The sequence below is a fragment of the Mauremys reevesii genome, linkage group 8, assembly GCF_016161935.1.
Source record: "Mauremys reevesii isolate NIE-2019 linkage group 8, ASM1616193v1, whole genome shotgun sequence".
In the NCBI taxonomy this organism is placed as follows: domain Eukaryota; kingdom Metazoa; phylum Chordata; order Testudines; family Geoemydidae; genus Mauremys; species Mauremys reevesii.
This window is the reverse complement of record NC_052630.1, coordinates 108,717,225-108,732,032: the sequence shown is the minus strand read 5'-3', so window position 1 is coordinate 108,732,032 and position 14,808 is coordinate 108,717,225. Positions and strand designations below refer to the sequence as shown.

General features: G+C 54.0%; 1 protein-coding gene across 4 annotated transcripts in view; it reads left to right on the top strand.

The window, feature by feature from the left end:
- TIE1 (tyrosine kinase with immunoglobulin like and EGF like domains 1) overlaps window positions 1-14,808 on the top strand; it is a 43,744-nt gene that overhangs the window by 16,789 nt on the left and 12,147 nt on the right. For 3 of the 4 annotated variants that reach the window (XM_039485312.1, XM_039485313.1, XM_039485314.1), the window contains 9 exons: window positions 605-736; window positions 4,237-4,377; window positions 5,400-5,528; window positions 6,296-6,441; window positions 7,085-7,229; window positions 8,709-8,867; window positions 10,025-10,162; window positions 10,776-11,066; window positions 14,314-14,604. In XM_039485312.1, coding sequence (XP_039341246.1) covers window positions 605-736; window positions 4,237-4,377; window positions 5,400-5,528; window positions 6,296-6,441; window positions 7,085-7,229; window positions 8,709-8,867; window positions 10,025-10,162; window positions 10,776-11,066; window positions 14,314-14,604 — 1,572 coding nt within the window. The remainder of the gene's footprint in view (window positions 1-604; window positions 737-4,236; window positions 4,378-5,399; window positions 5,529-6,295; window positions 6,442-7,084; window positions 7,230-8,708; window positions 8,868-10,024; window positions 10,163-10,775; window positions 11,067-14,313; window positions 14,605-14,808) is intronic. The other variant, XM_039485315.1, reaches the window with a different exon arrangement.

The following is a 14,808-nucleotide window of genomic DNA, read 5'->3' as shown; positions in this document are numbered from 1 at the left end:
ATACGGCAGTGCTCTTTCCATGCTCTCCTCCAGCCATGCCTCCGCGGGGAGGCGCATGCAGTGGTCAGGACTGGAGGCGAGGAGGGCCTGGAGGGCAGCTTAGCTGTGTGGATAGAAAACAAAGGTGGAGTCTAAGAAACGTTCTGGAGAGGGAAGCAGCATGGTGAATGTGTGGGTGCAAGGGAGGGAGGAATTGCAGGTGACACCAGGTTCCAGGCCTGAGTGACACAGAGGGTGGTGGTGCCAGAGAACAGGGAGCAGCGGGGTTTGGTGGAAGAGAGCAGCGGCTCATCTTTGCCCTTTGAGGTACCAGTGAGGCATTCATGCAGAGCCATGTTAACTGGGAGGGGCAGAACATGTGTGTGCCACAGGACTGAGGTCTGTGTGCTGGGGAGACGGGCCCCTCTGGTATTTCCTGCTGTCAGAATGCTGGGTCCCGTTGCCCTGGCCCTGCCTAGCGGGCAGGCTCTGCACTCGCATTCGCAGAGGTTAGGAGTCCCTCGGGCTTTGGTTCATTTTTCAGCTGCAGAATGAGCATGCAGCCGGTGCTCCCCCAGGTACATGTGGCATGGCACTGCCCTAAACTCCCTCTGCTTTCTCCCAGGGTGTCCAGCGAAGAAGTGGGGCCACTCTTGTGAGAAGGACTGTCCTGACTGCCTGAATGGAGGCATCTGCCATGACAGTGTTGGGGAGTGCATCTGCCCGCCGGGTTTCATGGGCACTCGCTGTGAAAAAGGTATGGACTCCACACACCCAGCCCCTGCGGGAGGAGGTGCGTTCTGGAGCAGGAGTAAGCAGTCGTGGGGCATAGGTACCTCCAAACCCCACACTCCATAGGCCAAGGGAATAAACACCCCACTCCCTCCACTGACCCCGAGTCCCCATCTCCCATTTTCCAGCTGCAGTAGGCACAGAGCCTTCCTCTCCCCTTTCTCTGCCGTGTGTCAGGGACGGTGTCGCAGGGATGGTGATGGGTTGTGCTGGACCTGGGGCTCCTTGGGGGATGGGCATGGGGATGAGCTGGAACTGGCGCTGGGCCTCGTTGTGCGGCACGGATGGTGATGCAGGGATGGGGCTGACCTCAGTCTGTGACGCGGGGATGGGCTCGAGGAGGTCTGTGGCTCAGCCTCCTCTAGACTATAAGGGCTGTTTGCAGTTTTGGGGGGTTTGACTGATTTGTCAAATGTCTGTTGCTTGTGAGTCTCCTTGGCCTGCGTGGGAGGCTGGGGCCCCTCTAGCAGGACGGGGGCAGGAGCTGCTCCCCATTTCTTCCAGAGAGGCAGGGAACTTCCTTACCTGCCCCCGGGAGTGGCACTCAGTTAAGGACTGTGAAGCCTTCAGGGATCTGAGAGAACCTTCTCCTGCAAGAGGCTCTGCTAGTGCTGGGTGTGGGAGGCAGTGTGTCATCTCGGATCCCTCCGTGCTGAAGCTGGGGCTTAGATCCTGGGACAGAGGGACTGTCCTTTTGTAAAGATACCTTTAAAGATTCCTCCCACTGAGGGTATGGGTTCATAAACTCATAGACTTTACGGCCAGAAGGGACCATTAAATCAGTTAGTTTTATCTCTGGTCTATCACAGGCCAGAGAATTTCACCCAGTTCCCTGTGTTTTGAACCCAGTAAATTGTGTCTGGTAAAGCAGCAATTCCAGAAAGGCAGCCGGACTGGATCTGAAGACAGCAGGAGATGGAAATCTACCTCTTCCCTTGGGAGCTGGTTCCAGTGGTAAATCACCTTGATGGCTAATTTTTGGCCTTATTTCTAATTTGAATTTGTCTGGTTTCAACTTCCAGCCACTGGTTCTTGTTCTGTCCTTCTCTGCTGAATAAGAGAGCCCAGAAGTACCTGGTATTTTCTCCTCACGAACAGACTTACACACTGTAATCAAGTCTTCTTTCTGGTAAACTAAACAGACTGAACTCTTTAAGTCTCAATGATAAGGCATGTTCTCCAGCCTTCAATTCGTATTTGTGGGTCTTCTCTGCATGCTCTCCAATGTTTCAACATCCTTTTAAAAATGTGGATGTCAAAACGGGATTCAGTATTCCAGTAGCAGTATCCCCAATGACAGAGGCAAAATCCCCACCCTGCTCACTATATCCCAGAATCACATTAGCCCTTTTTGCATCACACTGGGAGCTCATGGTGAGGTGTGTGACAGTGCTGAGACCTGACAGGTGGGTCAGCACTCTGATCACTGTAGCCTCAATTAGTTTTCCCAGAGACAGCTGACTGAACAATGAGCTAATCAGAAGGAGAGGATGGGGAGATAAAGAACTAATTAGTCCTCAGCTGGCTAACCTGATAAAAGCCAGGAAGGGAGTGTTACAAGGGGGGACTGGAGTGTCTGATCTAAGCCCGGCCTGGCCGGGCTCACTAGAGAGGGAGAGCTCTTTTCCTCCTAGGCCCTAGTAAAGAGAGGCAGAAAGGGATTGAATACTGTGATGTTGCACTGTACTGGTGTGAGTGGAAGGGTTTAGAATAAAATACAGTCTGAACACTGAGGGTATGTCTATACTGCAATTAAACCCCACAGCTGGCCTGTGTCAGCTGACTCAGGCTTGCAGAGCTTGGGCTAAAGGGCTGTTTAACTGTGGTGTAGACGGTTGGGCTTGGGCTGGAGCCTGGGCTCTGGGACTCCATGAAGAGGGAGAGTCACAGAGCTCAGGCTCCATTCCATGGTGTACCCAGAATATAGTGACCTCATCGTCTCTTCACCTCGCAGGTGCACAATCACCATAGACCCACAGGGGAGGATGCAGATCACCATGAGCTCCCGTTGCAATGCTGGAATGGGTTCCCGAGGGAGGTGGTGGAATCTCCTTCCTTAGAGGTTTTTAAGGTCAGGCTTGACAAAGCCCTGGCTGGGATGATTTAGTTGGGTTTGGTCCTGCTTTGAGCAGGGGGGTGGACTAGATACCTCCTGAGGTCCCTTCCAGCCCTGGTGTTCTGTGATTCTATGCTATAGCTAAGATGGCGGATGTATCCTTGAATGCATTAACAACAGATTGTCAAGTAGGGAGGTGATTTTTACCTCTGTATACAGCATTAGTGAGTCTGTTACTGGATACTGTGTCCAGTTCTGCTGTCCATACTGCTAAAAGGATGTTGATAAACTGGAGAAGGTTCAGAGAAGAGCCATGAAAATGACTGAAGGATCAGAAAATGTACCATACAGTGAGAGAATCGAGGAGCTCAGTCTATTTAGTTTAACAAAGAGAAGGGCATGACTTGATCAGTCAATATGTACCTACACAAGGCAGAGAAATTGGATAATGGGGGCTCATCAATATAGCTAACAAAGGTATAACAAGATCCATTGGCTAGAACTTAAAGCTGGACAGGTTTAGACTAGAAACCAGGTGCAAATTTTTAAACAGTGAGGAGAACAACTTATAAGGGTTTTGGTGGATTCTCCATTGCTCCAAATTTTTAATCAAGATGGGATGTTTTTCTGAGCATTATCCTCTAGTTTGAACAGGATTTAATTCAGGGCAGGTCTCTGGCCTATGCTTTGCAGGAGGTCAGACAAGATGATCACAATGGTCCCTTCTGGCGCTATAATCTGTGACTCCTGGCCTGGGCACAGCAGACCAGGTTCTCATAGTATCTAGCCCTACTCAAAGATCATCTGTTCATTGTCCCCTGAGTTGAGATCTCTTGTGCCAGCAAGATGGCAGAAACCCTCAGCTCTGACTTACACTGCTCCATCTTTATGCTGCAAAATGGAGCTGGGGTAGGAAGATTGCTCTGTGCAGTAGCTGGGGCTGTTTCTTATCTGGGTCCATTTGACTTAGCCTTGTCTCTGATGCTGTCAAAGCTGCTCCTGGCTGTAGCTAAGGTCTCCTTAGAAGTTATTTCTGCCTATCCTGTCCCTGTGAGTGGTGTTTCTCTATCTCCCGCTAATACACATTTTGTTCTTACTGCTTATACCATTATATTTTACATTATTGGTGGGGGACTGAGGCTGGATTCCCCCACCAATAATGGCCAGCATCTCTGCTCTGCCTTGTGGAACTCAACAGACTTTTGTTTTCAGCCGTGTTCTGGCACGGGGCCTCCCCAATTCCCTGCTGGTTTTGGTAAGTTCATTAACTGTTATTGCATCTCTGTGCTGGCTGCGTAGCTTGTCCTGGCTGTGGTGGTGGCAGGGCCAGGCCATGTGGAAATGGAGGGCAGTGAGTGGACTGGTGCTGGCTGCAGCAGAGTAATGAGGAGAATTGTCTTGTTTTGAAGCCTGTAGGGAAGGGAGGTTTGGCCGTAACTGCCAGGAAAAGTGCAACAATGACCAGGGCTGCAAGGGGCTGAGCTTCTGCCTGCCAGATCCATACGGCTGTTCCTGCGCTTCTGGATGGAGTGGCTCACAGTGCAGCACAGGTACAGTAGCTTGGCCTGCCTGCTTTCCTCTCCCCTCCCCGACAGAGGCACCACCCTCAGACTGGGTTCCTCCTAGGCAGAGTTGGCCTGACCTTTCTGTTTCCAAAGGGAGACACCCTCTGGGGCCAAGGCAGCCTCCAACCCCCACCCACACCTTTGGCTCTTTTCTTTTGCTGTGTTTTTTCTCTCTTGCTGGGTCCCCTGCTGCCTGTGCAGCATTCCCGATACAATGGTGCTTACTCGAGGACGCTGAGTATGGCTCACGTCTCCAGTCATCAGCCATGCAAAGTGCCTTGGGAACAGGAACTTCCACAGCTCAGACTGCAGCAGAAAGAGGCAAACGAATCTTCTCTGCTGCTTCCCTGTCTCCTCTCATCCCCCATGTCCTTGGCCAGCCCACAATGGATCCCTGGAGACACAGCTGGGCTGGAAGAGAATGGGCCAGGGTGCCTACAGTAGAAAGCCCTGTGCACACATCACCACTTGGACTGAAGGGCATGTGAGAACTATCTCCCTGGGCCACTGACACCTGGCTCTGACACAGTATTAGTGCCTTGGGCAGGGCCGGCTTTAGGCCTATTCCACCAGTTCCCCCGAATCGGGCCCTGCGCCTAAGCGGTGAGAATCCCTTCCCTGGCTAGAGGTGCCTTTTTAATCTTTACTCACCTGGCGGCGCTCCGGGTCTTCGGCGGCACTTCAGCGGCGGGTCCTTCAGTGCCGCTGAAGACCTGGAATGAGTGAAGGATCCATCGCCAAAGTGCCGCCGAAGACTCGGAGCACCGCCCAGTGAGTACAAGCCCCATGTGTTTTTTTTACATGTGTGGGGTTTGTTTGTTTTAGTCATCTCTGCCGGGGCCCCGTTGAAACTGTTCAGATTGGGCCCCTCACTTCCTAAAGCTGGCTCTGGCCTTGGGAGTCTGATTCTGTGGTTGCTACTCGTGCTCTTCCTTGCACCGGCCTCAAGCCTAAATCCTGAACCGTTGCCAGGTGTTGACCAGTGAATTCTTGGCTCTTCCCTCCAGCCTGCCCTCTTGGACACTACGGCGCAGACTGTGCCCTGGAGTGTCACTGCCAAAATGGAGGCACCTGCAACCGCTTCAGTGGCTGCGTTTGCCCATCAGGATCACACGGGGATCGCTGTGAGAAATCAGGTAGAGCTGCCTTCAGTGCAATACCTATGATCCACCTGGGGGTCCGGCACTGCCAGGAAGGAGCCCGCTGAGCTGTCTGCTGCTGGTGTTCACCCAGCCCCAGCCCTGCAGTGTCTGAGCATCGCCCACGTACTGACCATTGTAACTCTGGGGGTGCTCGAAACCTCAGGAACTGCTCCCTGCCCAATGCCGCAAAGTGCTGCTTAGAGACAGACTAACGCAGCCCCTCCTGGCTGGCAGTGCTCCCGGCTGGAAAGCCACCGAAGAGCGGCTGGTTGGGACCCTGGCACTGGGTGGGAGAGCAAAGTGCTGCAGCGCTGTTAGCAGGCCCATCAGATGCCAGTGCTTGGGCAGGCCAGCTCCATCAGGGCACATCACTGCCTAGCTGAGGTGTTCAGACCATGGCCCATTGGCACTGGCTTGGGGTGTGGAGAGCTGCCTGGGCACAAGATGCTGGCTCCTCCTGCCACCAGTGAGGGAAGAGACCTCAGAGAGGAGCAGTGAAATGGTGTCAGCGAAGAAGGGGGGCAGATCCACCAGCCGTCCTTGTTGGGACCAGGGCTGTCACTTCTTCAGGGCATCTAAAACTGGGAAGGGGGTGGGTGGCTCTGCGGAGCTGCCTTGAGACCTCAATGCAGAACCCTCAGTTAGGACAGAGCCCTGGGCCTCCCAGACGCCCTGCAGCAGCCTCTGGCTCTGGAGCAGGGAGCTCAGGGAGCTCAGGGGGCTGGAGCTTGCATGCTCAGCACTGCTATTTGCCATCCCAGATCGGATTCCCCAGATCATCAACCTGGATGCAGAGCTGGAGTTTAACCTGGGTTCCCAGCCTGTGATCAGCTGTATGGCCACGGGCAACCCGCCCCCAGTGCGAGACAGCATCGAGCTGCGCAAGGCTGACGGGACAGTGCTCACGGTACCCACCCACCCCTCCTGCCCCATCAGGGGTCCCTGTGCCCCTCCACCTTCTCAGGGCTCCCTGTGCTACCCCCCCAAGTCCCGTCCCTCCAGGGGGCTCCCTGTGCTGCCCCCCAACCCGCAGTCCCATCCTGCCGAGGCTCCTTGTGCCGCCCCCCCCCGGTCCCATCCATCCAGAGGGCTCCCTGTGCTGCCCCCCACAGTCCCGTCCCACTGGGGCTCCCTTTGCTGCCCACCAGGTCCATCCCACTAGTCCTGTCCCACCAAGGCTCCCTGTGCTTCCCCGCCCCAGTCCCATTCCTCCGGGGCTCCTTGTAGCCTCCCCCCACTCTGCCCAGGAAAGGCTCTCTGTGCCTCCCCTGCCCCTGCGCTCTCTGCACCCCTCCACCCTGCCAGGGCTCTGTGTGACTAGATCCAGCTGCCCCCAGGTACCTCAGTCTCCAAGCTGGTATTTACCCCAAATCCCTAGGCCCGTGCAGCCCCATCTAGTGCTCCATGGCTGCAGACCTGAACGTGAGCCTGCTCAGGCCTGGATCCTGAGCAGCATCCCTCTGCCCCACCCATCTCTGTTCTACCCATCTGGCTGTGCTTGGTGCCCGTTGCCCTCGGAGGGGTAACTGCAGCTTCTCTCTCCCACCCAGTCAATTAAAGCCATCATGGAAACAGACAAAACCACCTCTGAGTTCCTGGTGCCAATGCTCACCAAGGCAGACACAGGCCTCTGGGAGTGCAGAGTTTCTACCAGCGGGGGACAGGACAGCAAGAGAGTCAAGGTCAATGTCAAAGGTGAGCAGGGGAGGGGAGGGGAGGGAACTGCTAGAATGTTTGAGAATGTGACCCTTCTGCCAGCCCAAGTTGGCAGCAACGAAGGCCAGGTTCAATATCTAGAGATTCCCATGTCCCCTGCCTAGCGAATGCCTTCAGTTGAGGGTGAGTCCTTCCATCAGGGTATGCCAGGTACAGTTCTGCTGCCCTCAGTTCACACAACAAGGATAACAACCCTTTATTACTCCTGCCCCAATAACAAGGAGGCTGGGGATCCAGCACCAGCCACAAGTGATCATTTGGGCAAGCAATCCATCATGCTAAGCACCTAGGCAGGGTGGGTGTGCCCATGTAAACTAGATCAACTCCTGAAGTCCTTTTCCACACCTCACCACTAGATGTCAGGGGAGAGCTCATTCAGACAGTGCTTACAAGAGCAACTAGCGCAGTGGTTCTCAAACTTTTGTACTGGTGACCCCTTTCACACAGCAAGCCTCTGAGCGCGACCCCCCCTTATCAATTAAAAACACTTTTTATATCTATTTAACACCATTATAAATACTGAGGGCAAAGCCAGGTTTAGGGTGGAGGCTGACAGCTCATGACCCCCCCTGTAATAACCCCGTGGCCCCCTCAGGGGCCCCGACCCCCAGTTTGAGAACCCCTGAACTAGAGAGAGGTGGAGTCTCCACTGCCGAAGACATCCATCTCCCCACAGGCCAAGGCAGGGTCCCTGGGCCTGAGCTCAGCACGGGGGAGGTTCAGAGCTGCCCTCTACTTCTGGGGAGCAATTGGCATTGTCATGGTTACAGGAACCAGCATGGTTTGCTTGTAGCTGGCCGACCCTCAGCCTGGCCTTGGCCATAGAATCTATCCCTCTCTTGCCCCTGGGTCCCTTCTGGGCAATCTCACTGCTCCTGGCAGTTCAGTTCACCCCTGTGGTCCCTTATGAGTCCAATTCCCTCTAGTCCCTGGTGACATTCCCCAGGCCTCACCACTGGTTATAGTGGGGAGCCGCCTTCCAGGGCCCCTGGCCCATGTCAGGTGTCAGTCTGCCCCCAGACAAGGGCGGGGTGGGAGGAAAGGACAGCCACTCCCCCAGCCAGGCTCCCCTGGCTACTGGAGCTCACTGGCAGTCCCCAGCAGCCTCTCCTCCTGGGCAATCCCCCGACCACCACTTGCAGTAGCATTGTTGCCTTTTTAAGCTCCCATTCTCCAGGTGGAGCAGATTCTGCACATGCGCCTAGCTGGCACTGCCCAAGTGCAGGGACCCGTGTTAGCCTCTCCATCAGTGGGATGAGGGCATGTACCATCACGGTACTGATGGCAGAGACTCTGGGATCACAGGGTTCCCCCTACACTACCACGGAAAGGGTTAGTATGAGACTAGCACGGGCGATGTGCTAGGGCTGACCAGCTGCTCAGTGTGGCCAAGTGTCCGTGTTAAACATAAACAGTTGTGTTGGATTTATTGATGTTGGTTCTGTTCTTTGCCTACAGTCCCTCCAGTGCCACTGAGGCCCCCCCGGCTGCTGGCCAAGCAGAGTCGGCAGCTTGTGGTTTCCCCAGTGGATGGATTCTCTGGTGACGGCCCAGTCACCTCCATCAAACTGCTCTACAAGCCCAAGGACAACACCTCACCTTGGTCATCCATTGTGGGTAAGGGAATCAGCTTGCAAGGGACATTTGGGGCAGGATCAAAGTCACGGGGCAATGGCTCTGCCTCTTGCCCCACTGCCTGCAGGACTGATTCCTCACGTCTCTCTGCCACGATGCTTTCCTCCCTGTATTTGCTACTGCTCCGATTTTGGTGTCATGCTCAAATTTGGCCACGACTGATTTTACAACAAGGAAAGTCCTACCCCAGGGAGGCCTAAGCCAGCTGCTGCTGCTTCTGAGCTAGCATGTCAGTAAAGCCTATGGAGAGCCTCTCAGGCTGAGTGAAAACCAGCAGAACCTGTTGCTGCGTAGAGATTGACAGGTGATGCCACATCATGACGGCAGCAGTGGCTCAGACCCCACTGTCAACGTGCCTGGCTGGACATGGGCAAAGAACCCATGCTCCAGAAACTCCAACCCTAGCCGGGGAAGGATAGGGCAGGTGAGGGCTTCGCTCGGCCAGTTCTCCCCTCACCATTTTCCTCAGCAGTCCCATGAGGTCCCCTCCCCTGTCTCCAGCTCTAATCCCACTCTGCCTTGCCCTGGCTGCCACATCACAGGGAATCTCTGCAGGGGCCTTTAGGAGAAAGCATAGTGTGTGACGCTGCAGGGAGCATGTTCGATCTGTGCAAGGCCGAGAGTGCAATCAGGGCTTTCCTGGGCACAGGGTGGGGCATGGCTGCCTGGGGGGAAGGCCTGGCAGCACCATGACCAGAATCCAATGTGCTGCTCTGTGAAGAGCTTCTTGTTCTAGGAGCAGGGCTGGTGCTGACCCAGATTCTGTTCTGAGCTCTAGCCCCAAGACACTGGGCGTCAGGCACTCCAAGCACTAGCTTCGCCGAACAGAGCATTCTCGTAGCACCAGGGGAAATCCTAAGTCCTACTGGGAATGGTCTAACTGGAGAAGCAAAAGCCGGCTGAATAGCGTGTGGCGATGGGCTAGGGCTGAGATGCTGGGATCCAGCAGGTCCTTGTTGCATATTGCTAACGGCTGGGCCCAGGGAGCTTTCGGGAGGGAAGAGGCAGCAGGCCAGCCAGGGACATCCTGCTGCCAGTGCTCAGCCTGCGATGGACTCTGGGAGGAAGCTGTGTCACAGCACGGAACAAGGCTGCTGGTCACGTGGCTTTGGTTTAACAGGATCCTTTGTAATCAACAGTTGACAACAGTGAAAACATCACACTCATGAACCTACGGCCAGTCACGGCCTACCTGGTCAAGGTGCAGCTGACTCGCCCTGGTGACAAAGGGGAAGGTGCCATGGGGCCGCAGGCGGTCATGGTGACAGAGTGTCAAGGTAAGTGCCTGGCAGGGACTGGGGACAGACCGGAAAGGAATCCCCCGAATAAAAATACTACAGAGTGGGTGTGCCTGGCCCTGCCCTCCCCAAGAGCCGCCAGGACTAGAGCTGGGGGGATTCATCCATTGGTTATTGATTTATACTGCACCAGTGTCTAGAGCTTCCAATCGGGGATCAGGCCCTGTTGTCCTGGGCTCTGCACACGTGTGGTTTAATTCACAAGCCATTTGTTCCATGAATCTCACCTAATTCACCCTGCTCTGAACCAATCCAATGAGATTTAATCCTGTCCAGTCCAGTTCATCCTAGCCCAATCCCAGTTTTCTTGGAATTTCTCTGATTTAATCAACTCTGTTCTAGCTGATCTGAGAGTCTGGGCCCATGCTGAGTCTAGTCTGAATTTATTGGGGCATGCTCACCCTCCTCAGCATCAGGGCTTGATACACGTGTAGGGTTCTGCCAGGCCCTGGAGCCTAGAGTGGCAGCATGAGGTTCTGTGCATTCCTTCAGGAGGAGAGAGAGGACTGTCCCCAAGGTGAATTTTCTGTCTGGTTTTCACAGGCATTGGTCCAGTAAAGATATTACCTCACCCACCTTGTGTCTCTAACAGAACCCACAGCTAAGCCTGTGATCGAAGGCTGGTCCGTAGAGGGGAAGAACACGCTTCATGTTAATTGGAACTTGCCAAATAACTACGAGCCAGCAAATGGGTTCGTTGTACGTCTCTTGGACTCAGCAAAAGTGCTTGTCCGTGAGATTAATATCACCTCCATGTTTGTGCACTCTGCCCGCATCCCTAACCTGGAGTTCAACAAGGAGTATGGCTTGGAAGTGTTGGTCTATCACTGCAGCAGCCTGGGCCCTCCATCTGACCTCTACAAGGTCATGATCAACAGCAAAGGTAGGTAACCAACAGCCCCTCCTGCCCTGCAGAACCAGCACTGTCAGGAGCAAAGGGAGGGAACTGTCTGTCATAGGGACATGGGGCCAGCTCCTCAGCTGTCGTAGATCAGCATAGTCCCATTGAAGTGAATGGAGATACACTGGCTGGGGATCCGATCCATAGGATTTGCCACACAAGATCAGACTACTGGTCCATTGGGCAATTCTGCCTGCTTATTTCAGGGACAATGGCCAATACCTGATGCCTCAGAAAGAGGCAAAAAAAACCATGATGCACCTGGCTCATGGTACAGTCGTGCACAGGTAAATAGCTTAGCCTGACATGGGGAGGGGAGAAATCTTTCCTGGCCCTTGTAGGGATCAGGTGGTATCTTGAAGCATGAGGCTCTTTCTTTTGTCTTGGGTATGGCCACACGTGAACCGCCCCAGTGGCAGAGGTGCAGTGCTCCAGTGTCAGTATAGGTAATGCCTTCGGAGGGGCTCTCCCATCAGCATAGGTGGTAGCTAGATTGACAGGCCCCTGAGAGATGTAGCTGTGCTGATTAAGTTCTCAGTGCAGACCAGCCCTTAGTATCTAGTTGCCAGTGTTATTAGGCATAAAACTACAGTATTATCCAGCACCTCTTTCAGTTCAGCTCTGTATGTCACTCTGCCCCTGCAGCCATGACTCCCTAGGCCGATTGCCTGAGGAGGGAAACACCGTCTCCTTTTCTTTCTTCCACAGTTGTTTGGCCCAGAGTGGCTTCCTGCTGCATAATCCCCTGTTCCATGGCTACTGCTTGCCCTCTGTGTGTAAAGCACTAGAGCAGTCGGGCCACCGTCCCAGATTGCTACTGTAATACAAATCCTGCACCATGGCAGGGGGTTAGACTAGGTGACCTGGTTCTATGAAATAATAGATAACACAGCCCATGGAATTTCACCGGTGATTCCTGCATCAAGCCCGGTGATTTGTGGCTGAAATTGCTGTGGTTCCTTAGCATTGTGTCATTTAATAGGACTAAAATTATACCACTGACCATCCCCAGTTCGATTCTTTGCAGACACAACAGCTCAATTCTTCCCAGGTGCCACTGCACCAACCTCCTTGGAGATACACCAGAGGGGACCATTGTGGTCATCTAGTCTGAGCTGTACAGCACAGGGCAGAGACCTGCCCCACAATAATTCCTAGAACAAAACATCCCATTTTGATTTAAAAATTGTCAGTTAAGGAGAATCCATCACAACCCTTGGTAAATTGTTCCAATGGTTAATTACTCTCACCAGTAAAAATTTGCACCTTATTTCCAGTCTAAATTTGTCTAGCTTCAACTTCCAGCCATTGGATTGTGTTAGTTCGACCTTTCTCTGCTACACTGAAGACCCTATTATTAAATATTTGTTCCCCATGTAGGCATTTTAAGTACCAAACAGGACGGATTCAGTTTGTCTTTGGGTCACTGAATTTCCCTGTTGTTTGGGGAAGGGACTTTTCTACAAGTCACCTCACTTAAAATAAACTGCAGCGAGTTGTCCCCAGGGCAACTCGCTGCAGAACTGGAGATACTGCTCCCACTTCAAGCTAACTGTGCTTTGGAGAGGTTAACCCTCCTGCTGTCAAGTAACAGTGCCCCCTGGAGGTGACAATCACCAAATTCAGCATGACTTTGGGATACTGTAATTAGACTGTGGAACTCATGGGCACTGGATGACATTGAGGCCAAGAATACAGGAAGATTCAAAGAGGGGTTGGACATTTCTATGGCTATCAGTAATATGCACAGGTATTACAGTTAATGTGTAAAAGGGTTTTTGGAAGGGAGACAAAACCCTGCTTTGGGGCTTAAGCCAATCGCTGACAGTTAGGGAGCAGGCTGAGTCCTTCACGGAGGGCACACTATCCCACATGTGCCTGCAGTGGGGTTTTTACAGTGTCCTCTGAAGCTCCTGGGCTGGCTATGGTCAGAGACAGGAGAGTAGGCTACACAGACCTCAGGCCCAACCCAGCCTGCTCATTCCTCTCTTTCTGTGGTGCTGAAGAAAGAAATTAAAATGTTAATTTAAAAAATGACCAGCCATTGATTAACTTGTGGGTCCTGGCCCATACCACAGCTGGGTAAAGGGAGGCAGTGGTCAGCATCCACTAGACCCTGCCTCCTCCTCTGTCCCATCACTTCTAACTGTTTAGCGTTGGTGCTGATTCAGGATGGCAGCCGTTGCTCACCCAAGCATGTGCTGCTCTCCCTGTCCAGCTGATGCCTCAGCACTCTATCTCCTGTAGCTGGTTCTGTGCACTGCATCCCGCTGCCCTGAGGGCTCAGCCTGCACTGCAAGCCGGGAGTATCTGATAAGGGCTGATAGTGCCCCCGGGAGCCCTGCCATTTAGTGCAGACAAAGAGCGGTGACTAGAAAGATGAGGCTGAGGCCACGTCTACACTAGGTGTGCTTTGCCAGTCCAGTTCTTGCAGTGGTGCTCCTAGCATGGACACAGCTTATACCAGTCACACTGCACTCTTGCCGGTAGAGCTTAGACTCATAGACTTTAACGTCAGAAGGGACCATTATGATCTTCTAATCTGACCTCCTGCACAACGCAGGCCACAGAATCTCACCCACCCACTCCTGGAACAAACCCCTGACCTATGTCTGAGCTACTGAAGTCCTCAACTTGCGGCTTCCTCCAGCGCCTCCCTGCGAAATAGGCTCTCCTGGCAAAGGTGCACTTTTGCCAGAATAACCGTGCCTAGCCTAGGGGCTTTCCCCAGCCCAACTCCATTGGTCAGGGATGCACCTCTTGACGCCGCAGACCCGTCACCGTGTGTGTGTGCTGGCGTGTGTGAATTTAAAAAATGTGGCCTTGGCATTTCCCAGCCTCCCAGCCAGGCAGCCCTCAGTCTGCTCTGTCTATAGCCTCAGCAGTAAAATCAAACTGGAGTCAAGACTCCCACCTCATTGCCCCTCTTCGCCAGCTCTGGGGACGGGGCACGCGGCTCCGACCCTGCCCCTCTGCACCAGAGGTCAAGGGGGGACTTGTCTTGTGGGTGATCCCACTGTTCTTCCTTCTCTGTTTATTCTGCTGTGGCCCATTGACTGTCACCCCCTCCCACATGCACACGTGTCTTTTCCATGGTCCCATGCCCTGCACAGCCCAGGGAGTCTCCTTTGCTGTGGCTGAGGTTGGGGACTGGGTGCAGCCAGGCCCGGTGCCTCACACCCTGGAGATGTTACCTGTGGTGCTGATTTCCCTCCTCTCCTCGTCCCAGGCCCATCCTCCCCCAGGTCTCTCCACGCAGAGCCCCTCATGGATACTAGCGTCAAACTCACCTGGCAGGCCCCTGAATATCCCAACGGGGGTGTCAGTAAGTACACTGTGGAGCTGCAGCAGCTGGGTGGGGCCAGTGAGCCTCAGTGGGTTGACACGGACAGCGGTGGGGAGACCACGAAGACCATCTCGGGCCTCAACGCCAGCACATGGTACCAGTTCCGGGTCCGAGCGAATTCCCATGTGCCTGGGGAGTGGAGTGAGCCTGTGAAGGCGGAGACCCTGGGGGACGGTAAGTGGGTTATTTCAGAGATGCACCAGGAAAGAGCTGAACTGAGTCGGGTATGCATTCCCCTCCATCCTGGCTGCTCTGCTGACCTACCCCAGCTGGAGGCCTGGCACCTGTATCCATTCCCTCCTCTCCCACACGGAGCCATATTGACAGGGCAGCCCACACACAGGCCCCTTGGGAGGCCCCTTTGGAGTCTTGGCTCTG